This window comes from Haliotis rufescens, unplaced genomic scaffold (assembly GCF_023055435.1).
Source record: "Haliotis rufescens isolate VD_foot unplaced genomic scaffold, xgHalRufe1.0.p SCAF_4, whole genome shotgun sequence".
In the NCBI taxonomy this organism is placed as follows: domain Eukaryota; kingdom Metazoa; phylum Mollusca; class Gastropoda; order Lepetellida; family Haliotidae; genus Haliotis; species Haliotis rufescens.
Window position 1 is genome coordinate 18,263,326 of NW_025964112.1, and position 27,359 is coordinate 18,290,684.

At 39.7% G+C, this 27,359-nt stretch overlaps 2 protein-coding genes across 2 annotated transcripts; both read left to right on the top strand.

Annotated features, from left to right (window-relative positions):
- The first annotated feature begins 1,078 nt into the window (after positions 1-1,078).
- LOC124149252 (prohibitin 1-like) lies at positions 1,079-12,656 on the top strand. Its single transcript, XM_046520712.2, has 6 exons — positions 1,079-1,279; positions 3,867-4,028; positions 8,929-9,071; positions 9,562-9,678; positions 11,466-11,561; positions 11,954-12,656. The coding sequence occupies exons 1-6, from the start codon at positions 1,192-1,194 to the stop codon at positions 12,164-12,166; spliced, it is 819 nt and encodes a 272-aa protein (XP_046376668.1). The 5' UTR covers positions 1,079-1,191; the 3' UTR covers positions 12,167-12,656.
- A 4,664-nt stretch (positions 12,657-17,320) lies between these two features.
- On the top strand, positions 17,321-20,618 carry LOC124149253 (NADH dehydrogenase [ubiquinone] 1 beta subcomplex subunit 3-like). The gene is made up of 2 exons (XM_046520713.2): positions 17,321-17,525; positions 20,241-20,618. The coding sequence occupies exons 1-2, from the start codon at positions 17,404-17,406 to the stop codon at positions 20,398-20,400; spliced, it is 282 nt and encodes a 93-aa protein (XP_046376669.1). The 5' UTR covers positions 17,321-17,403; the 3' UTR covers positions 20,401-20,618.
- Positions 20,619-27,359: the final 6,741 nt, after the last annotated feature.

Genomic DNA, 27,359 nt, shown 5'->3' on the forward strand with positions numbered 1-27,359 from the left:
TCGGATGTGATCCCTGAGGTACCAGTTATCCCAAACGTCAGTATTGTGTTATTTGTTTAGTTATGTAACTTTCCTTTTATGTTGTTGAAACTGTTTTCCTGTCCCTGTTCATTGATTTCACTAAAATAAGCGTTCACTTGAAGGAAAACCAGGTTCATTTTGAAGGGGTTATAGCTAAAACGGCACCTCAGCAAAACGTCACCTGGCGAAAACGGCACCGATTGGCGAAAACTTACATCGTCTCTTACAAACACCAATAATTGTGAAAAGTTAAAACAAGTTTACATTAAACATTAGCCCCCTGAGTCAGCTACTATCACAATGCTCGGTGGTACATGGGCCGATATTGTAAACTGTGATGAAGATGAAAACTGAAGAACTGTATATATGTGAATGTATGTAGTTATCTGTGAACAACTGGAAAACAGGAAATTTATAACATGTAAATACATCAAATAATATGTAACAAATAACATAAATCAGATATACTACAACATAAATCGTTCTTATCGTTATTAAAAACAGTGGTGCCGTTTTCGCCAAATGCGGTGCCGTTTTCGCCAGAGAAATCGGTGACGTTTTGCTGAGGTGACGTTTTAGCCTGCACCCATATTGAAGCACCCTTTAAATCTTTAACACAAGTCCGTTAGTGTTGGATGCAGCCCCCATCCTCACCACCAAATAGTTTTCTCCAGCGTCTAAAGGACCATACATCTAAATCTAATTCACCATGTTTATATAAAAATTACACATTGTCAAAAACACCATTATTTGCTTTATAACAAATAATATGTAATTCAATATTATATATTGTATTTATATCAAGTCGAAAATATTTTAATTTGCAAAAGCTCCACGTGTCTTGGCCAGAATCGGGGACATATAATAGATGACATATTTAAAGTTGTTATTGTTATATAAATATTATCGTTGGCATAATGTATTTGCAGTTTTTTCTTTCCAGTTATTTCATCATTCATTTTATTGCGAGACCATTGTGTGTTGCTGTCCTTAAAATAGCCCTCGATCCTATTCCGTTGTTGGCAAATTTCAACTTTTGCATTTTCTCTAGTTGGACATGCGCTAAGTCCACTTCCTGTACCCTTCACATGGGCCAAGGTTTCATCACAATTTTGCGATCTAGCTGATGCAAATAACTGCAAAACATTCGATTGCCTAACAGAGTGCAAGATGGCACAGCGGTTGTTAAGTGGTATTGGAAAGCTCGGCCTTGGTCTTGCAGTTGCTGGTGGAGTTGTTCAAACAGCACTTTTTAACGGTATATATTTCGACGTGCCCTTTCGATCAGAGCACGATGAGCAGATCTTACTCGTTTGCATAAACTCAATTTATGATTGATCTAGGCTACCCTAAGGGTATTATATTGGTTCATTTCTTAGTTGCGTGCGAAGTTATAATTGAGTTAATGATGTCGAAGAAATTCTTTTTTTGTAAATTGATAAAAATAATGGAAATGTTCTTGAAAGTCCTCGTCATTCTAAGCCTAATGCCATTAAATTTGATATGTCTCAAACAAAACTAACTTGTTTCAAATTTGTGAATAGTATACAGTTTTAACTATGCACAAACTGTTGGGTTCACGTCTTCCTTTTATTATTTTCTCCGATACTGTTTCTTTATCATATTTGCTACCTTGGCCAATGATGACATAGATCATTGGTCATGTGTTCAGTCACTGGTTTGCATGGGCGGTAGCCAAACCTAGTAGGTAATGCATTTGCTTGTTGTCACCAAAGACCCAGGTTCGATTCCTCACCTGGGTACAATGTGTGAAGCCCATTTCTGGTGTGCCGCATCCTGATATTGGTGAGATATTGCTAAAAGCAGAATAAAACCATATTCACTCACTGGTTTGCCAGGATTGGGGTTTAGGTCTAGTTAGACAGCAGTTCTGATTCAACAAATTATGTCTCTTGATAACAGTAAACATGGTAAAGCTTGAAGACATGTATATGTAGAATAATACCTAAATGATATGCCTTGATGAAAGGTGACACAATAAATTAATCTTGACTGTAGTATTTTCTTCTAATCCTTATAAAATGTAACTGTTTGAGGTGTTTGTTAGTTATCACAGGTTATGCGACAACAATGCAGTTTACCGGGCGTAGCTTTGTCCTCTACTAACCATGCTAACAGCTCAATTACCGCGCTATTGCACTACCACTGTCTCGCTATACCTTTACCATGGCTCACGCTAGAATGCACTCACACTCATCTCAGGGTACTGACATGGTACTATGGTTAGCCATAAATTCTTACCTTTTTACAGTGTTTCCAATAATCCAATGATGGTAATCCTATTAGAGTATAGTTTGTTTTAACACATTTTGTAGCTCAATTGGTGACTCATTTTGATGGATGAATGGAGAGGTGTGACATCAGTAACGCGCATGCACATATCATTGTTTACTGTGCAGGCATGATAATGAGGTGCAAATGACTCGTTAAACGAGCACTAGTTACATGTGATGGCGCTCTTGGTCCAGTGGTAGCGTCGGCTTATTAATGCACTAATTAGCCAAGCAGGTAAGCTGGCGAAGCGTTCTTAGCCCCCTCAGCACTAATTGGATTTAAAAAAGTGCACTACTCCCGGTAAAGTGCACTACTCCCGGTTATGCAAACTATTCAGAATTAAAGTTTGGCCTATAGCTTGTAATATGATGTATGTTACTGAAAACTCAAGGCCATTTTGATATCAACATGATCAATCTATGTTGTAATCACATTGTTTGTTAACACAAACATTTTCCTAGACATGTAAGCGAGATGTTGGAAAGGTTTACTACAGAGTGACACTTTCCTTATAAGTCTGTTGGTATCTTTTTGCATAAGGGAGTCGTCCAGTTTCGTAATTTCAGTCCATAATTTGGAGTAAAGGAATTAGACAGATTTTATTTATGAGTGATTGTAGTAAATTCAAAAGTGTAAATTTGGTCTGGTATTGACAGAGATCTGGATTAGTTAGGAGTCCAGTTTGGACAGAGCCCACTGTATTAAATACATTGTCTTGTGTGGATTCTGGATTTATAATACCTTGAATGTAATACACGAGTACCCATCACTGGTTTGTCTGGTCCAGACAAAATGAAAGCACATGATGTTACTAGAGTTCTGATGTCCTGTGACTGAGACTCATCTAAGGAACCGCTGATGCTTTCTTTAAAGTGATGCTCTTTGTTGAGGTTCTGGGTTGGAAGAGGTCACCAACATCCTATGATGATCATATCAGACGATAATGGAGCAGTTGGCCAGGCTTGGTGATTTTAGCACGTTTATTGGCCAACGTTCAGCTGAAGTTTTTTGAGTAAAGCGTTAAACATGAACAAACAATATTGTTTGTCCTTAGACCTTTTAGGGTTACTTGCTGGGTTGGGGGTAATTTTCAAAAGGAGATGGGCTGGGGGTTGGTCTTTTTCACTTTTCATGGAACAAACCGGTCATGCAGCATGGTCAGAGGCTCATAGTTCAATCTTGGTAACTCTATGCTTCTTTATTATATGCAAAGGCAGCATCCTTATTTGCACCATTGTGTAATATCAGCACTTGTCTCAAACTTAGTCAATTTCATAAATATCTTCAATGATCCCTTAGACTTGAAGTTAAAACATGATAAAATGGCTTCACCTTTTTTACAATTTGGTACACATGTACAAGCCAGACAAAGTTCTTTCATCTGTAAACTTGGATGTCCGGATTCATCAGCATTCATGTTTCTACTTATATGCTTGTTGGTGTTGACCTGCATCATTTTGGGCTACCCTCCCACATCAAGTTGTCACATTGTGACACGACTGAAATGCTGTTCAAAGCAGTGTTAAACACAACTCACTCACTCTTTTCAGTTGATGGTGGACACAGGGCTGTTATTTTCGATCGCTTCCAAGGAGTGAGAGATGTTGTTGTAGGAGAGGGAACTCACTTTCTCATTCCATGGGTACAGAAACCAATCATCTTTGATGTTCGATCAAGACCCCGCAATATTCCAGTTATCACAGGAAGCAAAGGTAGGTAGAGACTTAGAATGTCTGTAATTATAAGCTTACTGTTCAATACAAATTTCGCAAAATTGAAATTGAAGTTTGTTGAACATTAATTCAGACATGGTGACTTAGTTGAATGCCTGTCATTGTAACTCAAGGTATGGGGTGTTGCTCATTATATCAACCACTGGTTTGTCAGGTTTAGGCTTGATTATGTCCAGTTAGGTGACATGCAGCTGGAATGCAGTGTTAAACAACAAGCAAACATTGTGTTAAGAGTGGACACAAAATATGAGGAACAAGTGTTTTCAGTCCTGGCTAATGGTAGGCCATTGTGACCTGACTGACCCACTTTGAATGATTTACATTTATCTTATCCCGACTCATACTAATTGCTTATCTCTTCTCATTCCCAAAAGGTAGTGGAAACTTCCTGTGCTGAGTTCCAAGAGAGCTGAAAAATCTCACAAGTGCAGGTACTGGAACCTGTGACCAACCCGTCTGACTCATCACTCTTAAGCCAACAAGCTAGTTGGGAATTTGTTTTCTACGCTTGAAATACGGATGACCTTTTCCTAACACCCTTTATCATATTCATCCGTTATATTTATTTTTGGATTTGGCTGTAATTGTACATTTTTAGCTCTTTGAATATCCCCCCGGTTTTTTTCATGATGAAAACGTGTGCAAAATGTTGCCATTGTATCTCAGATCGTGATCCTCGCCCCATCTGTTCCACTTGTTGTCACCACACTGTACTTTCGCCTCAGACCTTCGCGCTACAATACCTTCATGCAGCCTGCATTCTTCCCACAGAGTTCTACACCTACTCTGTCATCCAACACTGGTTTGATAACCCGTATTATGCTGCAGGTTCTTCAGGCCATGCAACATCTTCCCGAGGCAAGAGAGTAAACTGACTATAAAAGTCCAGTTTCCACCCTTGCCGAACTAGTTAGATTTTGGCTGGACTAATGAGTCAATGCATAGTCCAATCAAAATCGCGCACCGAAATCGAAATCCAGTTTGTAAACTGTCATGCAGTGTTCGGTAAATTGCAGGATTTGCAAAGCATGTGCATCGCCAACTCGTTGTCAACAGATATTTTCCAAATCTTTTCATGTTTTTATTCAAGGTGCTCACGTGATTTGATGTACTTCGCTAAGTAAGAACCGTTTTATCACCAAATAGATCTTGGTGGTAGACCACATCGTCTTGACTGGGCGCCACCATTTTGTTTGAAGCAAATGCATGTGATACGAGAGGTGGAATCTGATTGGTCCATATGGGAGAGGCATAGAATGGACATATCTCGTAATAGCCACTGGTGGCGCTATGATCGAGCCCAGGAATTCCAGCCTGGTTCGGCAAGGGTGTAAACTGGACTTTTAAAGTCAGTTAACGCTCTTGCCTCGGGGAGATGGCCATGCAACAACTTTAGGCAGACCCTGCATGCAGCCTACTCCTTCAGCGCCTACTTCTCAGTCACGTTGCCGAAGAATTTTCTTCCATTATGAAGATCACATATTACTGGCATGGGTTGGCGATGGACTTCACGTTTCTTTCCCTCCAGGGATACTATCCTGGGTGATCCTTACTGTATCAAAGGTGAAGACATTGACACCTTGACCATCCCTCTGATTAAGGTGATTTCTCAGATAGGAAAAACTTTGGACGATTCCTTTGCCGAAGCTGCTCGGACTCGCGGATTACGACCTCAATACTTCAACGCTAAGAAGTTTCCTTTACACCCCATGAACGTCTTTCTCCGGGCTCCATAGATTGACGAAGACTAGTCACTAATGTCTGATTCTAAAAGTAAGACGTATCATGTCGACGATATGAAGCTAGGTCAGCTGGATACCACCTTGGCCTTCTTTGGCCTTAACATGTCACGCTCCATTAATGAAGCTATGTAAACGACCCTAACAGATCCCCAGACCGACCGGGAAATGATGTTTCTATCGACAATGGTAGCATAAAAGAAGAATCAAGAGTTTGTTTCTGATAATGTAAGTTCAATCTTAGCTGGACTCGGGCTTCTTCATCGCCAGGGCTTAATAGCCAAGTCTCATCAGACTGACCTGTGTACAAAGCTGCTTCTGCACCTATCATGGGATTCTTCTACCATCTTTGATGGTCACAGTCATAGCACTAACAAAGATGTGGTACAGTACTCAAATGCTCATGAAGTCAGTTCAAACTATAAACTCAATGTACAGGCAATGCAGTTCAAAAGCTGCTTCTCTGGGTTTCAGAAAGCTAATGACAAGAGATCCACTGGTTACCAAGGAGTCAAGACCTTCAGACAGACCACGTGATCAGTCTGGTCGAGGCCAAGGCACGCCTGTCGCTGAAGGGGGGCTGTTGAACAACTAGGAACTTCCACCTCCAGCTGTTCATGTTCAGCAATCAACTGTAGGTGAAGGACTGGCAAGATGATAGAGTTATTGGGACATCCTGGAGAACCTGTTCGTATTGAACATTTTGAGGAAGGGTTACATTCCAGCTGTACGCAAGGAACCTCTCTCTTAATCCGCTATTTGTCCAATATCCAGAGACACTGCAATCCAAATACAGTAAACTACGGTTATAACGAACTCAAAGGGACCACTAATTTTAATTCGTTATAACCAAATTTCGTTATAAGCAAATGTACGGAATATACACAGCAAATGGGCGGGACCCAAAAAATAGTTTGTTATATCCGTCAGTTCGTTATAAGCGTGTTCGTTATAAATATAGTTCACTGTAAGCAGAAGCCATGAACACACTTCTTACAAAGGGAGCAGCAGAGATAGTACAATCAGATGTCCTTATTTCGAAGTTCTATTCACTGATCTTCTTGATCTCCAAATAGAACGCAAACTCAAAGTCGTTTTGTCTACAGCATGAAGGAATTCAACAAAAAGGATCTTCAAAAGCCAGACAAGTTCAGAATGATCCATCTACAACAGATAAAGCAAATGATAAAACTAGGAAGATTATCTGGTAAGCATCTAGTAAGGATCAATTATCAGGATGCTTACCTTCACATCCCCATCTAGCTTTCATAAATATCTTCGTTTCCTATGCAAGGGCAACATTACCAATTGATAGTCCTGCGGTCTCCAGCTGTTTGGAATTTCAACGACCCAGTGATTATTTATGTGCGAGATCAAACCAATTGTGGCCTCTCTGCACAAGGAGACCTGTTGCACCCCTACCATGACGATGGGGTGCAGGCTCATCAACAGATAGAGCTACTAAACTTCAACTGAATTTCAACCTGAAATTGTTAACCCAGTCAACGATGTGCTGGCAATATCATGGGAAGGACTTCACGAGTATATGTATTCCCACCACCAGCACTGATACCTCTTGTTTTTCAGAAGATCATTCACACAATGAACCTGCAACTGATTTTGGTTGCACTTTATTGGCCAGTAGTATGGTTCCCAGACCTCCTCAGAATAGCAGGAAAACACATTCTAATAAAGCTACCAAACTTGCCAAATCTACTTCGTCATCCACACTCAAAACAAGTTCATCCAAGACGAATAGCCTCACAAGACGAGGATACTCGACCAGGGCTGCTAAAGACGTTTCCTTAGCACTTCGTTGGGCGGTCGGGTAGCCTAGTGGTTAAAGCGTTTGCTCATCACGCCGAAGACCCGGGTTCGATTCCCGACATGGGTACAATGTGTGAAGCCCATTTCTGGTGTCCCCGCCGTGATATTGCTGGAATTTTGCTAAAAGCGGTGTAAAACCATATTCACTCACTCACTCACTTAGCACTTCGTAGATTCACACTGAAATTGTATGATGACAAGTGGAAGAGATTGGACCAGTTCGCGAGATCAAAAGTGTTCAAAGCAGCACAAGCTACTTCACAAGTAGCAGATTTCTTATGTCATTTGCAAAGCACAAGAAACCTCAAGGGTTCAACATGAGGATCTTATTTGGCAGCTGTCAGCTCTGTCTTAACCATGAATAACTGAGAAAAACTTAAAAAATTTCCGGAACTGAAAGCCCTGCAGAGATCCTACAAACTTGATGATCAACAGAAGAAATTTTGAGCCCCAGCTTGGGATCTAAACATAGTGCTGAAACATCTTACCAGCAATGTTTATGAACCATTACAACAAGCTGATTTTGAACATCTGACACAAAAGACCCTATTTATTCTTGTTCTAGTTACTACAGCCAGAATGTCAGAGATGCTTGCAATCAACTTCAGTTGAACCAGGTTCAACAGTGGTAAACATGTATCGGTCCTTCTCGGCTTGAGATGGGGACTTCACGCAAAAGGGAGAAGGCGGTAATAACTGGTGCCCTTGTGCCCAATCCCTTTATCTTTTTGGACAATAAAATATGTTTAATAATAATCGCAAAGAACCAGCTTCATGGACAAGCAGATAGACAATTTCATGTCCCAGCGGTTTTGTCCATTCTAGGATCAGAGGACATTGAAGACATGTCTCTCTGCCCGCTCAGGGCTTTATGCATATATCTTTAAGATATCCAGGTCAGACCCACCGCCAACTGTGACATTCTAGCAATTAGCATTAGTCAGGATAAGGTAAATGATGATTTTTTTAGGGTAAAAATATCATGTTAATTTCCTTATCGTGATTCATACCCCGAGGCACCCACCCAGCAGTCCCCTGCTCTCCCTGATGATTTCGGCCATGAAGAGGATAAGAAAATGAGAGAGTGGTGAGTCAGATGGGTTGGTCACTGGCTCTGGTGCGCCTGCGCATGAGAGGGGTGTGTTTGGGTGATATGTTTTTCTGTTCTCAGAGAACACAGCACAGCAAGTTTCCACTTTCTTTAAGTAATGAGAAGAGATATGCCATTAGTGTGAGTTAGGATAAGTAAAAATAATATTTTTACAATAAACAATTTGTATTTGCTCATTTATGTCATTTTTCCATGGTTACAGACTTGCAGAATGTCAACATCACTTTGAGGATCCTGTTCCGTCCCCAGGTGGATCAGCTGCCGAGGCTGTTCTCCAACATAGGCGTTGACTATGATGAGCGAGTCCTCCCATCCATTACTAATGAAGTGTTGAAAGCTGTTGTAGTGAGTGGTCTTCAGATATTTGTGTCCATGTCACTTCTTGATATAGCAAGGATTGAAAATAATGATAAATAATTTTTGATATATTTGAGTGATAAATAAGTTACCATGTACCAATGGAATGATGGCTTTTAAGGGACCACCTGTTTAGTATTCTATTGCTTTTTGGGATAGAGGAATTGGGCTGGGTTGTTTTTTTAACACAATCAATTTCGGTCAATGTATCCATGTTTTGGTTATTTATTTCCAATATTTTCTGTAACAAATTAGTTGGGTTTTTTTATCATTCCTGAAATGTCTGACTTTCGTGGATCAAACATTTTTAACATACAGAGTTTATAATGTTCTTACTCTGATTTTTTCCTAACCTCATGTGCAAGAAGTTAATCACCCTCGTGGCTGCTTGATAGAGAACATGCTGGCTATTCTTGTAGTGTAGAATGGTTGCTTGTCAAACATTGAATGAAGTCCTTTCCCGAAATGTCCTTTTCAGGCTCAGTTTGATGCCAGTGAGATGATCACACAGAGAGAGATAGTATCACAGAGAGTCAGTGAGGAACTCACAGAACGAGCACACCAGTTCGGAATGATACTTGATGACATCTCCTTGGTAAGTATCCCCTGACAGTTATTAGGTAGTTCAAATTTTACAACCAGTGCTGGTATGGATTCAGGGGCAGCCCCCTCGTACATCATGCTTGTCAAAAGAGCTGACAAAATGAGCACATGCTGGTTGCACTGTCAGCTTGGTGAGTCTTACCGTCATATTCAGACATTGGTTTTGATCAGGAAAGAATTAACAGAAGACATAAAAATTGAAAAAAATACAGAGTGCATCCGCTTGGATACAGAAAATTGGTATGCTTGTTTAGAAATGAATATTGCTTTTCCGTAATTTAATTTCCTTTTTGTAATCATTTAAAAAATACAATACACAGTTGAACGGTTAGCAGTCTTCTAGCTCAAGCACTTGTAAATTTGTTTCAGTTGGGGAATGCCTGATATATTTTTAACTTTCGGCCAATGCCCAATGTCATGTCACATGTGGTTGAATGTATTCAGTTTGGAACAAACAAGGACTGGTCGGCTCGGAGTCAGTATCCTGTGTCTGAGTGGGGTATTCATGTTTAACTGTGGAATGGTATCTCAGTGAGCTAGCATTATAAATCGGCATCAGCCCGGACTAGTACAAACAGCCACACAAACACACACACGTACATGCATGTCGCTATATAAGTGCAATAATCTTGGACGTGACGTTAAGCCCAATTTCACCTCACCTCACCTTTAACCCACCTACAATTAACAGTTTTGAATACCCCTGGTCCCCAAAATATATAACCCAGGTAAATCACTGATCATTAAATGAACCCCTTTTTTACCAGGCCAAGACTCAGTTCCTTAAAGCCCTCCATAAGTCTGCAATATTGCTGACTGAAGAGAATGTTCACTTACTTCACTGTCTTTAGAGATGTTACTTGTTGCATTTGGAAGTTACTGGATGCAAAGTCCTTTGTCCTGTGCTCATAAAAATTAAAACAGGACATACCACATGTACAAAATGCAAAACTACAACTCTCTCAGTGGTATTTTTATTTCATTTGAGGGATTCCATCTATGACTGGTATCTTCTGAGTATGCAAAATCTTACGTGTCTGCAGTGCTCTGTCTCAGTATTGCTTAAGAGGTCAAGGGTGGCCCATACGTCTAAGGTGCCGCGATTCGCTGTGCAGAGTTGCGTCCCTGCGGCATGCCAGAAACCTATGATTGTGGGTTCGAATCCCAGTTCGCCCCGATTATGTTTCTAGGTTTGCCAGCACCATACCCGTGCATGTGGGTTTCACCGAAGTGGTAAACATCTGAGACCTGCATCACTTCGGGCTTTCCTCCCAGATTAAGCTGACTAGCTGCGATGTAACTGGAATACTGTTAAAAGCAGCGTTAAACCCAACTCACTCACTCACTCACTCCAGTATTGTTTAAGGTCAAGGTCAAGTATTTTCAAAGCATGGCAAAACAAGAAGATATGAGAATTTTTTTATTGGTACACATTCAAGCTCATCTGCAACTTCATCAAGCATTGTTCCTGCTAATGCTAAAGAACCTGACAGTTCTGGGGTAAATTCATCAGATGTTGACAGTAACCTGGTTCAAAGTTGGAAAATAATCATGAAAATTGCAAAACAATTAAACAATCATATTATCTGTTGTACATGTTGTATTTGAAACAATATTGTTATGTTCAATTGTCAACATTCCTTTAGACCCCAAAATCAGTTCACCCAGCTAATAGGTGCCTTTTTACACACATTGTACACATAGTACACACGATTCATGCCTGAACATTCATAACAAGTTGAGATGACAGTAGAGCATGTCTTTTCTGTTTGTTTCCAGACACATTTAACATTTGGCAAAGAGTTCACTGAAGCTGTTGAGATGAAGCAGGTTGCCCAGCAGGATGCCGAGCGAGCCAGATATATTGTAGAGAAGGTAAGATACATTCCCAGTTGAGCAGTCAGGCCTCGTGTGGATCCTTCTTGTTGTAAGAACTGACAAATGAGGATGGGATGGGATGGTGACTATTTCAGCCTGGATAGTTGTGTGACGAGTTAGTCTGTGCCCAAAGTTTTTAGTCTTCTAGACCACCATATGGCTTCTTTAGTACATTTTAGAGCTACGGGGGTAATAGCTTTTTAAGTTTTATCTGCTAAGTTAATTAGTTTATTCAGCCTTGAGATTGTTTTCAAATTCAGATATAGTGGTTAGGAGGCACGTATATCATTGTTCGTGTTCAGTTCAAGTTTCAGACTCCATTATATGTTGGCTGCTGGGACATTGCTTTCTGTAGCATAAAACAACAACTCACCCCTTTGTTTTCCCAGGCTGAACAACAGAAGAAAGCTGCCGTCATCTCAGCCGAGGGTGATTCCAGTGCTGCTAATCTCCTGGCAAAGGCATTCGGTGAGGCAGGAGAGGGTCTGGTGGAACTGAGGAAGATAGAAGCTGCAGAAGATATTGCCTACCAGCTGTCCCGGACCAGGAACGTCATCTACCTCCCCAGTGGACAGCAGACTCTCCTGGCTCTGCCCCAGTAAATGTTGTGACAGACAAAGACTGTGTATAACAAGAGGTGGACACTGATGTCAACTTTTTGTGTATCCCCAGAAGAATTCTTCAGGATTCTAGGGACCCCAGGAACATTTTTGAAAATATTTGATCATTTAGCCATCATGATGTAGATTCATATTGGAAGGACTTTTTCTCTGGACTTGTTCCATCACAAAATCAAATCATGTATTTAGATGATTACATAATTCTTTCTTTCACTTGTTTCGGTGCAGATCGAAAATGTTTCTTATTAAGAGTAATATGTCACGATGATATAGATTGAATATTCAAGATCTGTTTGTGATTTTGTATGAATTGAACACATCAGTGTTAGAGTAAGTCAGAGATGCATTCTTTAGCCTCTGTAGACTTGAGGTTGATAAACATTTTGTAGACAGTGCTGAAAGCAGTGTGTGTGTGTGCCATGAGTAATACAATAACATTATACATACTTGGAAATAAATATATATGTATGTTTGTTTGTTGTTTTGTCACTACTGATGCGCTATTTACTGTTTTGTACTAAAGTAAGGTGTGTGTTTTGTGGTAGTTTCACAGAGGCAATGGTAGTGTGACATGATCAGCATGATCGGAACAGCTCATTAGGCTCCCCTCCACTGTAGAGTGACAGATAAGTCCTTTATTGTAGAATTACTAATGGCCAGCACATTGCCTACCTATCTGAGTGAACGTTCCCTTGTGGGATTCCGAAGAAAATGGATCCAGGGTTTGATTTACTTCTTATATCTTCAATACAGTTGATACAGGTGTAAACATAATTCAAAACCCCATGTCACAATGTTAGTACTAAGACCTGCATCACTTCGGGCTTTCCTCCCACATTAAGCTGACACGCCGTGATATAACTGGAATACTGTTAAAAGCAGCGCTAAACCCAACTCATTCACTCATTGTTAGTACCACTGCACTTTGTTTCTGAAATCACACACAGTTAGGACAAGTCAGGGATGGCATATCAAGTATGCTTTCCTTTTTCATGTCAGTCATGTCAGTAGGGGTGAATTTCAACCTGAAAGGTCCTGATATGAGAAGAGTGTGTTCACAGCTGAACTAGAAAATGCTTTGCTGTAGTTGCAGGGCCTCAATCAGCAAAGACTGACAGTCAAGGTCACGATGAAGGTCATGTGTATTATGTTTGCTACATAAATGCAAACATGCCTGTCTGCTTACAACCATACCACCGTGCAGACATGTGCAGCATGTGATTGGCTGTAAGAGACAGATTTGCATATCATTTTCTTATGGGGCATTGGATATTGTTTTATTATAACTTCATATGCACGTTTGGCCAGAAATGCATGATTGGAATTGGCAGTGAAGGCGCAAGAACTTGCAAACACTTTTTTAGCCTGCTTATTCACTGAACTGTGGTTTTGTGGTTTCAAAGTCTGTACCATACATGATACAAACATATTTGTACCGATACTCACCGAGCATCACTAATACATTTATTGACCATTAGAGAATTTATTGAAATTTGGCATACGTGTAGTTCATAGTGGATCCAACATGTATGTTCAGAATTTGATCTTGATTCAACCTTTACAGCATAATAGTTACTGTCATCAAAGTGAAAATGTGGTCATGGGCTATCAAAATCAAAGTAGGTGCAAAATATTGGAACTGCACCGCACACTAGCATGCCACCATGTTTAGACAATTTATCTGCATACATTGGGGAGAATCGGCAAAAATTAGGTGTTCACATGTAGTTGCAGCTTGCTGTGAAAACCAAAATTAGCTTTAAAAACTGGTTCAAGCGACATTGGGAGGACCTGTTGGTCTGATTGTCCAGGCAAAGTTCCACCATGTTGGTACAGAAGAAAATGGCAAAACAAGTTCAAGCAGGCCTAAACTTTCCACGGACAACAAGCCAGTGTTTTTGCTCTTTTTGCCAGTTAGCCCTTTGCTGTTTAGTGAAAGAACTTTTCTCATTTAATATGCTCTTAAATACAGGTGCCAACATTTTGGTACTTCAGATATTGAGCCCTGTTCAGCAGAATTCCCAATGTTGCAGTGCAGTAAGCTGGATGCCACAAAAATGTTTACCTGGTACACGGATGCCAATATTTCAGTGTTGAAATTTATTTTTCAACTTTATTTTTCTTGCAAAGGGTGACTATGTTTGGTCCCAAGCTTATGAGCAGGGATGTCTTGCATTCTATGTAACAATCCCAGTCTAATTTGTGTACACTGATATGACTCAAGAGTTCATAAATTGAATGCCGAGACAAATTAAGTGGTATGTGGGATGCCAAGAAAGTAGGGGTAGCACCTTGAAATCCTCCGATACTGCTTGACTGATGAAACTGAAATTTGACATGCAGTTTCCTTATGGTTGGTTGGTTGTTTATTGCCGCACTCGGCAATATTCCAGCTATATGATGGCGGTCTGTAAAATGATTTAAAAAGCAACAGCAAGCATGGGTTGCTGAAGACACGGGTCTTCACGGGTCCAGTTTCCTTATGTAGATATCTTGTTCAAATCAGTGATTTTTTTTTTTTATTTTAAATTATTTTTTTTATTCAAATCTACAATAGGTTGAAAAAGTCTCGTTCCTAAGAACACCACTGTGGGCACATGGCTTAAACCTTGATTGAATGTATGACCATAAGAAGATCCAAGTTGGCTCATGGCGTCACTATTTGCATTGTCATAAGTGAAATTGGCCAAAGGTTGATTTTTTCTCTTTTACCGAGAATCTTTTGCAACAATGTTACTCTTACAATAGATATTTGTGCCAAAGTAAGGTATTGCAGAAAGGCATGGCAGCTTCACAGGGAGAGCTATTATAAAAGGACAGTTCTTAAACAATTTTGGCCACTAATGGACATTAGTGATTTTATGAACTACTTGGATGTAAAAGACCATCTTTGAATAAAATGAACAAGTAGAAGGGTTGCAAGAAATTGACACACATGGGGAGGGCTTCTTTGTTGTTAGATTAGTTGAGAAATATCACACACACACACACACACACACACACACACACAAAATATATGGTCCGACAGGGATTTACCTTGACGAACAAGAATGGGGGAGTCCAGGGACACCAATAATTCATGTTTTACCTTACCTGACGCTACACCTATAGCACTGTGTAGCATCAGGTAAGTTTAAAAACATTACATTTAATCAGAAATGCTCATGTTTTTACACAGTGCTATAGGTGTAGCGTCAGATAAGTATAAAAACATTGAATTTAATCAGAAATGCTCATTTTAAGGGTACTTGCAGGCAATGTGAGGGTCCTGTAATATAATGATATGCTGTACTGTACTGTACTGTAGATGATTACTTTAGATCCTGAAAAGGTGGACAGCGGTCATGCTTCATATATGACATGACAGACACCCATAATTTCTCTTGATACGTTGTAGGTATAATGAATATTGTGCGGCCCTCAGGACGGAGTTGGGTTTTTTTCTGCGTTAAATTCTCGACACACATTTATGGACATGGATGAAGAAATACACAGATGTCTTGTTACCGTGGTAACAACTGAACTAATAACTCTGACTCCATCAAGCTGAAATGGATTCCTGCTGGAGGATTACAAACAACTCAAGGTTTATCTTGGGAGGTTATTTAATACCACCTGGATCAAGGGATGGACAACCTTTACAACAACATTGTGTTCTAGCCAGTGGTTTCTAATAACTAAGTGAAACATATTTCTATACATGCATGCAAACACTCCGAGTATAATGTACTATCAAATCTAGATATCAAATACAGGAAGGATATTAGTATTGATACTTATAAATTTCATTCATAAAGAAATTGAGCAATGCCAGCACATAATACACAGTCTTCACCATTATTTACCCAGCGACCCCCTGCAGAACCTCAACCAATACATCAAGATGCCCAATATCATATTTGACAAATTATGTAGTTTTTATATAACATACATGGTGATAACAATAGCCGGAGTATTTTAATAGCCGGACAATGGAAACAACATAGCATGAGTATCAGAAACCATCGCATTTACTACTTCACATACTTTGTATAAGTTTAAATCATATTTCATGCAATTGACATGTGTTTGAAGTAAGCAACTGTTGTATCTTGCATATATGTATTTTGACTAATAATGACCTGTTTAGTCAGAGAACAAGGAAGGAGACTCGGTTTCAAAACCACTTGAATTACATAATATTTCTATTGCCATTTCAATTATAACTATTTTATAGTACAGAGGAATGAATACACATATTTTGTTTCACAGAAACATCATGAACATCTCTTACAGCATAGAAGCTTAGCACTTGTCAATCATCAAATTGCATCAACATCCTCATATTCAATAAATATAAAAATAGAAACATTTCAACATTGTGGAACAATATCTGAATTATTTTTGAAGATGAATATAAGTTTAAAAATTATGAGAAATATTTAAAATATGTTTTTCCTGAAAATCCTTAATGGGAGAGGCTTGGCCATGAAAGACACTTTACTGTGTCAATACATGTTAGAAGACCTGTAGGGGAAGCTTTGTCCACAGTGGAGAATAACTGGCCCAGGATTTGATCTGGCCAAGGCAATTACTTTCTCTGGGAAGAACTGGCCGGGGGATGTTTCAGCCTGTTATGTGGGTATATCTTTTTAAAATAAGATTTTTTTTAAGGATGCGTCGCTGATAGATTTTCTGCTGTGGGAATTCTTCAGCTGAAAACTTTACAGCCTGCTTGCCATGTCTGTGGTCTGTAGCTCTTTCTATCAACCACCGGTATGTACTGCCCAGTTGTAATCCTTACATTGGTATTATCTCAGATATTTAATACCTAAAAAAATTTGGGTGAGATATGTGAAATGAAATTAATGTACACATTTTTTTTAAACTACCTGGTAATTGCTGCACTTAACACCGTTATTACATAGGTTTCTCGTTAGTTCCTTTTTCCGTTTTCATTCGATCCTTCTTTTATATTACATAAAATAAGTGCGTGAAATCTTGCGAACACAAATGATAAATGATACAATCAGCTTCCTTTTCACGAATTCATATATACCATTTGTCTGTTGTTTAACTCTTAATGTAATCAGCAATGTGGTGTTTTATCAACAATAGTCATTTCCGTATGTTTATGTTCGGCATTTTATAATCTACCAAGTACCGCGTCGTTCACTTCCGGCGGCAAGGTGAACGAAAGGTGACCGCACGAAGGCTGCCGATTCCAGTCAAATTTCGGTATGGGAGGCGGTGGGAAAGTCCAAATACCTGACTGGAGACAGTATAAAGTTGAAGGGATAAAAGAATTAGAACAACTGCGGAGTTTATTGGCCGCCAGAGGCTTGAAGGATCCATGGATACGGTGAGAAACAACACAGAATTAACTGCAACACATTATATAAACATGTCAAAATGTAAAGGTATGCTTCATGTAGGCCTGCGGGGAATTATTCTACGTTTTTTAAGTTTTGTGTTCTTCCAATGCAGATTATGGGTTTTCACAAGATGCTTCCAATGTAATCAATATGGTCAACATCCATGAATATAGCCTACTTCTAAAGTTGGCAATTGACTAGATTACTTTTGTTGACAATGCCTGCATCAAGATTAATGCAAGAATGAAGTTTTCCGAGCTATGGTTCTAAATGACTCCCAGAAACCTATGATTGTGGGTTCGAATCCCGGTTCGCCCCGATTATGTTTCTAGGTTTGTCAGCACCATACACGTGCTCGTGGGTTTCACCGAAGTGGTAAACGTCTGAGACCTGCATCACTTCGGGCTTTCCTCCCACATTAAGCTGACACGCCGTGATATGACTGGAATACTGTTAAACCCAACTCACTCACTCTAAATGACTCCAGGTGACGGCAGTTGGCTCTTGCTTCACTGATCTTGCACCCCACTTCGAACCTCAGTTAGGATAGGACACCCTAAGTCTAAGTCTATCCTTAGCTCTTGGATCCCCATTCTGATTAAGCATCTTCAATGTTTGGTCCCCTTATCTGATCAAACACTCTTTCATGATTCTTAGTGTACAAGCCCTTGCCAATCAAACACCCCTTTATGATCCTGAGGGTTTGGTACTCCTTAATGAAGCTTTGGGTTAGTTGGGAGTTAGGGTATGGGCTACATCTCTCACCTCTTTTAAAGAATCAATCCATTGTAATTTGAGGACAATCTGTAACATTTTATCAAGTTTTTTAATTTTGTGGAGAAAAATGGCTACAGCACATGAGCATCAAGGTAAACAAATGGGTGCTGATCATAGGTACATGAGCACCAATTATTTGTGATTGTGACCGTGATCTGTAGTAAAATGTTGGCTAATAAGGTTAACATATTAGCTTAGCTGAGTTTCAAGCAGGCAACTGTTGGCTCCATTCTCAAGCTTTGTGGGTTTCACCAAAGTGGTAAATGTCTTAGACCTTACTCATGCACTCAAGCTGGCAGCCCGAGTTGATCCTCTGTGTAGCGCAGATTGAAAGCCATGGAAGTGAAGTGAATTATTCCCATGATTAATATCATTTCTTTTAATGCTTTTTGAATCCAAATATTTTATTCCAAATGTTTTGGCTTAACTAGATCATGTAGATAGGTTAAGATGAGAGTACATTGAGATTAACAGCTGAAGTTTTATATCGTGTAGATAGTGAAATGAACCATGACATTTCCAACATTAAACAGTGAGGGCTTATAGACATGATATTTAAACAAATGCCAGCCAAGTTCTAACTATAAATCAAAACTGAGGCATACATTAGTAATTTACCTTGATTATATACGTGATATGATGAGAGAGAACATATGAGCCTGCAGGTATCCAAGATAAACATGATAAACATGATAAACACAACATAAACAGTGTTTACCATTTTTTCATGATTCAAGAGAACTTCTCATTATTATCTTCTTGTGACTCAGTTTGCACAATTGTGAAATTGAACACAGAACCTATCTTTGTCAATACATTGAATATTACCGTAGCAAAGACATACATTCAAACTTGTTAGTAAAGTTTTATCTGTGTATATTCCAAATTTGATAAGTTTAAAGTAGCCAACCAAATCCCTCCGACAGGAACTTACTCCCCGGGTAACAACTTCGAAGTTCAGGCTATATTCATTTGCTTATGGGGCCATTAGGATCTGGAATTGCCTGCCAGTTTTAAAAATCTGAATCATATAGATTTCTGCAAGTTTCTTAGGAACAGGTCAAGCCTCATATGCAAATGCTCTAAGTGTAAATATCGTAAATGAATCTTCCCTGTGCTTTCCTTTTATTTCCTTTTAACTTGATACTGTAAATACAGTGGTAGAAACTAACAAATTTCGTCCACTAGTCCTTATAATGATAACATTGCCCTTAAACATGGCAAATTTCTACTAGTCCTTATGACACCTTAACTATTGGGCACTTTGGCAACGCTGAAATATGTACATTTTATCAACTCAGTTGTTACATAGTTTTCTCTTAAGCTGTATGTTTAACATTAGCTCTGAAGGACTAGTGTTATAATATTTAATAACCAATGTTAAATGTTTTTTCTTGTATCTTGTAATCTCTTTAGTAATTGTATGTGTGTCATTTGAGTGCCCTAACTACTTAAACTTGTATGTCTCATCACCCATGTCTTACTCATGAAGTGATGACAAATTATGCATAATAAAAAGCTGTCAATACCGACAGAAAGTACCGTAAGTTAGACAGTAGACATCATAGATGCAATATTCAACAAACTAGATAGATAATTGAATGTGGATCAGGGTGTGGAATACTACACACTGGTCCACTTACGTGATGGTATGACATATGACCTGTTCATTTGTGTTAGAAATTAATGATGAAAATCTGTTTATTTTTCTTAAATCTAACATTAAAAAGTTATAATTTAGATGTCCAATGATTCAAATACAAGACCAAAAAACTCACAAGGCCAGGTCCCCCCTTAAACACTGACTAAGATGCCTTTTGCCTATTAATGTCAATGTCAGTGAGTGACTTAAGTTAAACAATGTTTTGAAATAGTCAATCAGTAACATCAAACTTCAGTTTTTTCATGTTATGTTTTTTTTTCAGAAATGAAGTGTGGCGTTATCACCCTGACAACTTCCAAGGAGTAGGAAGGGCGGCAATGAAAAGTGTCGGAAAGGGCTTCAAGTGGGCTTTCCCAGCTGTTGTCATCACATTATTAGCTCAGAAGTTTATTTTCAAAAAGGATGAGCATGGTGGACATTAAGGGAGGCAACTCCAGCCAGACAGTGACATGATTTGTAAATGAAGACTTGTATCCCAGCCGTGTTGACTGACTGCACACTTAGTTTGCACTGAATTGTGGCTGTCAGTGAGACAACAATGATCCCACTGAAAGATTGGGTAGTGTGAATCTGTGCTCTGTTATATAAACACAATAGTTGTACTTGAAGTTTGAAGAGACAAATAAAAAATCATAAGCCATTTTTCAGTTTGTTGTAATATATAAATTATGTACATGTAACATTTTGTGTTGGTCAAATGTTGGAAATGGGTTGACATTTCAAGATTTATCACCAGTTTGATTACCATTTGATTATTCTTGTATGGGAATAGGAATAAATGAAGTTTAGAACATTCATGCTCTGTGTTCTTCATGTGAAAATAACAACCAGAATATTAAGTCTTAAATTTGTCTATACTTTGAACAAATGAACATTCTGGAATGTCTTATATATGGTTGAGAATGTATGGCAGAGCTTCCCATGTACTGTTCAACGTCTCCTCCGTTCAAATGTTTATCCCACGGAAGCGAGAGATAGACGATAATTTTGATTTTGAATCAGCCGTACGGGCCGTAATTCGGAATACCCAGTGTTAACATTTTCGAGGTTGCATGATTAGAAACACATTTCGACTGTCACTTTCATGATCTGGTAAGCGACGCTTTGATTGGTCAGATGAAAGATCGTTCTGGCGTGGCCTATAATGGGATGTCCGCAGATCTTTGTTTAGCGATAGCGAGAACTAAGATCTGATTTTAATGAGATTGTAAATAACATTGTAAAACTGCAGACACTGAAACCATGGCTGTTACCACAGACTCCTTGCTGCTTTAATGCTAAAGTACTCACGGAAATGAAAACAAACTGTTTTTTCAACCTCAGATCTTAAATAAATGCAGTTAATATACAAAATATGTAAATATTCAAACAACTAAATTAGTACTAATTGGGCCGTGGCACAAATGCAGCGTATCAAATGTTTTTATGCCTTTTTACACGTAAAAGTGTGTATAAATGTGAATAAAACAGACTATTGTGAAACAGGGCATAACCAGGTGCAAGTAGATCAAGGTGAGAACAGGTGCATAATGCCTATAGTCTGATTCTGCTATGTCAATTTGGACTTAGTTTTATTTTTGAATGTTGAAAGTGCCGACAAATTACCTCCTGTAAAGTACATTTTGTATTGTTCACTGAGATCAAACTAGCAAATCCAGACTAGTACTTTTCCAGTTGTTTTGTTATTTCATATTTACAGCTACGTAACACTTTGTGTCGATTTTTAAATTGAGAAAAATAGTTTTTTTTCATTTCCATGAGTACTTTAGTGTGGATAGAGTGTTTCTCCAAAGATTGGCATGTGGGTGGTTCGATATCCCTGGCTATGTCATACCAAAAGAAATGACTTGTTACTCTCTCTGGTGCTCGGTATTCGAGATAAAACAAGGATTGGCCTGCTTGGAATCTGTATTGTGTCTGAGCAGGGTATCTCAGTGGGCTAGCACTAACAGGCATAACTTTGGACTTATACAAGAAGCCACACATACATGCACGTCGCTGTATAAGTGTAAGAACCTAGAACGTGATGTTAAACCCTATTTCACCTCACCTAGTGTTATGGTTTTCAATTTAGCCCACAAAATATATAAACTTGGAAAATAACTAAGTGTCGCCATTACTCGCCAAGTATTTCCTTATGTAGCAAAGTAATTTCTAGTTGTATCTTTTATTTTCTGACTCATGTTTTGTTTTTTGGTTACAAAGTGACACATACAGTACATTGAAATGGCAATAGGTATTCGTTACCCTTTCAGCTGTTAGCCCCCTGAATCCTATGCTGGTTGGAAGAGGCAAGTAAATGGATCGGGTCATCAGGTTTAGTGATTTTTGCGTAAATGTGTCAATTACTTGATTGTCTGGTCCAGACTAGTTGATTTACTGACTGCCGTCATATAGCTGAGTCGTTAAACGACAAACAAACCAAACCAGAAAGAAAAAAACCAGGAGCAATTCTTTAGAAAAATGGGTACAATGTGTGAAGCCCATTTCTGATGTCCCCCGCCATGATATTGCTGGAATATTGCTAAAAGCGGCGTAAAACCATACTCACTCACTCACTTTAGAAAAAAGTCATCAATTATTCTTGTTCACTGGTATATGTTGAAAATGGAAGCATTTAAAAACCTCTCACTTTTGCTATGGTATTTATGGTGAATGCTTATCTCTAGGTATTGTAACCCTCCATTAATAACATATATATAATATATGTGACATTCTTATATTGAATAGCTTTATATTGTCAATGATAAGATAATTACTGACGGGACTTACCAGTACTCAGCACTGCATAGTTGTGAACTATTGATGTGCCTTTACATTGTTATTGCTTGCGTGAGCCTTCTTTGAAAGGTTATACATGCAAATTTGATGCCCCCAACTTTTTTCGTGCTACAGACACATAGTCATAGGATCTGGAGTTTAATGAAATATCCTGCATTCAAGAATAGATCCTAGTAGTCATCTTGAATGTGCGTAGGACGTTAGGAATGTAGAAGAGAGATGTAGCAAGCAGTATGAGTAGTGTCAAAGACAATATAGATCTATATATGTCTATGATAAAAAGTGGGGACAGAGAGAGAGATAGCTGGGACTGGGAGAGAAAGCTGGGTAGAGAGGTAGTGGTAGCTGTGAATGTAGGTAGAGAGAAAGCTGGGTAGAGAGATAGTGGTAGCTGTGAATGTAGGTAGAGAGAGAGAGCTAGGAAGGTGGGTAGATAGGTAGAGATAGCTGTGAATGTAGGTAGAGTGAAAGCTGGGTAGAGAGGTAGTGGTAGCTGTGAATGTAGGTAGAGAGAGAGCTGGGAAGGTCGGTAGATAGGTAGAGGTAGCTGTGAATGTAGGTAGGGAGAAAGCTGGGTAGAGAGGTAGTGGTAGCCGTGAATGTAGGTAGAGAGGAAGGTAGGTAGAGGTAGCTGTGAACGTAGGTAGGTAGAGAGAGAGAGCTGGGTAGAGAGGTAGTGGTAGCTGTGAATGTAGGTAGAGAGAGAGAGAGCTGGGTAGAGAGGTAGTGGTAGCTGTGAATGTAGGTAGAGAGAGAGCTGGAAAGGTGGGTAGATAGGTAGAGGTAGCTGTGAATGTAGGTAGAGAGGAAGGTGGGTAGAGTGGTAGAGGTAGGTTTGAATGTAGGTAGAGAGGAAGGTGGGTAGAGGTAGCTGTGAATGTAGGTAGAGAGAGAGAGCTGGGTAGAGAGGTAGTGGTAGCTGTGAATGTAGGTAGAGAGGAAGGTGGGTAGAGGTAGCTGTGAATGTAGGTAGAGAGAGAGAGCTGGGTAGAGAGGTAGTGGTAGCTGTGAATGTAGGTAGAGAGGAAGGTGGGTCAAGTGGTAGAGGTAGCTGTGAATGTAGGTAGGTAGAGAGAGAGAGAGAGAGAGAGAGAGAGAGAGAGAGAGAGAGAGAGAGAGAGAGAGAGAGAGAACCGGGAAGATGGGTAGGAAGAGATAATTTGGAAGATGGGTAGAGAGGAATGTAGCTCGGAAGGTGGGTAGAAAGAAAGAGGAAGCTAGGAATGTGGGGAGTGAGTGAGTGAGTTGGGTATAGCGAAGCTTTTAACAATATTCCAGTTATATCACGGCGTGTCAGCCTAATGTGGGAGGAAAGCCCGAAGTGATGCAGGTCTCAGACGTTTACCACTTCGGTGAAACCCACGAGCACGGGTATGGTGCTGACAAACTTAGAAACATAATCGGGATTCGAACCCACAATCATAGGTTTCTGCACAGCGAATTTCGGCGCCTTAGACGAATGTGCCCCCTGTGGGATGAGAGGTAGAGGAAGCAAGGAAGGTGAGTGGAAAGAGACAGCCATGGACATTGGTTGAAAGAGAGGTAGCGGGGAAGGTGGCAAGAAAGAGAGATAGCAAGGAAGGTGGTTAGAACGAAAGATAGCCAAGAAGGTGTGTAAAAAATATCTTGAAAGGCGATAGAGTGAATACTAGGCCAAATGTGGAGATTCTGGCAAAATCATGTAATATGATACCCTGTCCTTACCACTCACATCGCATTACTAGACACTGTAGAGCACTACTGCCTGTCGCCAAACTCAGAAGCTCAGCTGTACATGAGTTAGGATAATCATCTTCTTTTGAAAACAGCGAAGTGAGGAACAGAAAAAAGGTGGTTTTAGCCTAAGTTGACAAAACGGAATCACGCCTGTGGAAATTGAAAATGTAACAAGCATTATAATCAAATTATTAATATGTTCTTTCCTACATTAACCATCTTCCGAGGCAAAGGCGTTAACTGACTGTAAAAGGCCAGGTTCGAATATACATGTATCTGTCCATGAAACTATCATTTTTGATAGTCTGTATTTTCTACTGTGTTGTGATGCAGATACGGATAAAGTTTATCTTCTGTAAGTTTTATTCCTCAACTTTTGTCAATAAATCTTAAGGCACTGTGTCTAATTCCAAGCTTATCCAAGAGAAAGGGGAGTTAAATACCAACCAATTCTGTTTTGGGCCATATTAACACTTTTATTGAAAGCATTTTTGAAACAATATTGGTGACATGCCAGTTAATTATGCCAGAATGCTAGTAACATTTCATATTTCTATTGGGGCGGTCGGATGGTTAAAGCGTTCGCTCGTCATGTCGAAGACCTGAGTTCGATTCCCGACATAGGTATAATGTGTGAAGCCCATTTCTGGTGTACCCCACCGTGATATTGCAGGTATATATCTAAAAGCGGCGTTCACTCACTCACTCATATTTCTATTAATGTCTGTAAATGATAGGAAAGAATCACAGCTCAATTCTGCACACCAAATTTTGTGTTTTCTGAACCCAACTACCCTTAGACATGTTTTCTTCATGTTGTTCAGGTGTAAAACTATCTGCACTATTTGCTACAGTATTACAACAAAATTTATTCTGTGCCCCATACCTTACAGTTATAAGAAATGACAGGTTCCATACTTGCCGGAGAAGGGTACTTATCACTGTTACGTTTCCGTCTTCTCTGACCCGATGGCGGGACACGTGTCTACAGGCGTCGAGGTGAACGTTACGTCACGCCATGTGTTCTTGAAGGCAATCGCTTTAGAGCTGTTGGTGTTATGACCTGGGTGGGATAACGGCTACAGAAAGGACTAAAGTGATTGTGATTGATAGGAGTTTGAATGCTTTGAGATACCTGGATGAGATTTTGCAAACGCCCGTTTTACAGTGTTTGCTACAAAACGGCCCTGGGTTATCATGGCAGCACTGTAACACCAGGCAACATAGTGCGAAGGGTTGCGAAGCCGTACCCGACTCTGTCCTTGGCCTGCATGATCGTTTCATCTGACACCAATCGAACATGTGTTGCATTAAATTGAACCACGCCTTCCAATCCTTTCAAGAACTCCAGCCTATCCTTCCTCAGATATGGTATGGCATTCCACAGGCTTTTGTTCCCCGTTTGGTGACCTCGGTGAGGCGAAGGTGTCAGGCCTGCACGAATGTAGAAGTTACACACAGACGCTTCTGACTGTGGGAGGGGCGGTCGGGTAGCCTAGTGGTTAAAGCGTTCGCTCGTCACGCCGAAGACCCGGGTTCGATTCCCGACATGGGTACAATGTGTGAAGCCCATTTCTGGTGTCCCCCGCCGTGACATTGCTGGAATATTGCTAAAAGAGGCGTAAAACCATACTCACTCACTCACTCACTCACTCTGACTGTGGGACCCCTGAACCACTTGGTGTGACATGTCTCATTTGCATATGGAAGGAGCGCTCTTCCTATCGATTGTTGCTGGTTACATTACCTTCAGATATTGATCTCTCAATGTGGTATTATTCCATCCACGTAACAAATTATCTTGACCGATTATTTTATTTTGTTTATATCATAATAACCTTTTACTTGAGTGTATTATATAGATGAGGTTATTGTTACGTGTCGATTCCCAAATTGAAACAATATGTTAACCCTGAAATCTGTACGTAAAAGAACTTGGTGTGAAACCAACAAATAAACAACAAAAGGTATAAGATGAACTAATGTATTACAAATATTCACTAGGTTTACAAATCAATTCACATTACTGCACAGCAATTACAATGGCAGTATACAATAGGGTGGTAGTACAACATTCAATGGCAATAAATAATATGATGGCAGTGATCAGTGTCAAATTATATATATTCACCCAGCGGCGACTGTGGTCAAGCTTCCGAGATAGGCATGGCAGGGAATCAGGGATGATGAGCGATCCTAACATGAAAGCTGGTTTCGAAGCAATGAAATACCTGAGAGATCCCGTAAACACGCTCTTGTCCCCTGATATAGTCTAACCTGGAAATTTATATACAGTGACCTCAACAGTCTAGACCTAGAACATAACAGAACAGAACTTTCGGTTACATACTATGAAACCGAAAGTTTTCACACCACACTTGCATCTAAATGTAGTAACTTCCTGACGACCGATCGCTGTCCAAAGACAATACAATGAGCGTCTACCGAATCTCGACTAAAAACAATGTAACACAGTTACAGTCATTGTTCAACAATAAAATACACTGCCATATAACAGGATCAGCATTTGTTGCTAACGTTCCGGTAATTTGACGAAAGGGAAAGATTTCATGAAGTCTTATTTCTTAATTTACGAAGGCGACACTTTTTATTTACACCGAAGAAAGTACATTGAATATTGAACGTCAAACGTCCAACCCAGCACTGTTAATCGGGAACACACAACATCAAAAGCACACGGCCTCCGTAGCTTTGTCTAGCGGAGTATTCAATTTCAACGCCCATGATACACCTAGAATGTCCATGTTTAGACGACCAGTCAGCGACTCTCCTGGAATGACTCCTGATATGGAAAATCAAACACATTCTGTCACAGTAGCCGAATCGTCGTCGAAAATATTCTGTTCTTTCACCGAAAAGCCGA

Excerpts from the sequence above, each read along its gene's own strand:
- LOC124149252 (XM_046520712.2), top strand. The coding sequence starts at position 1,192 with ATGGCACAGCGGTTGTTAAGTGGTATTGGAAAGCTCGGCCTTGGTCTT. Across the intron at positions 9,072-9,561 it reads AAGTGTTGAAAGCTGTTGTA|GCTCAGTTTGATGCCAGTGA; the intron begins GTGAGTGGTCTT and ends TGTCCTTTTCAG. Across the intron at positions 11,562-11,953 it reads CCAGATATATTGTAGAGAAG|GCTGAACAACAGAAGAAAGC; the intron begins GTAAGATACATT and ends TTGTTTTCCCAG.
- LOC124149253 (XM_046520713.2), top strand. The coding sequence starts at position 17,404 with ATGGGAGGCGGTGGGAAAGTCCAAATACCTGACTGGAGACAGTATAAA. Across the intron at positions 17,526-20,240 it reads TTGAAGGATCCATGGATACG|AAATGAAGTGTGGCGTTATC; the intron begins GTGAGAAACAAC and ends TTTTTTTTTCAG.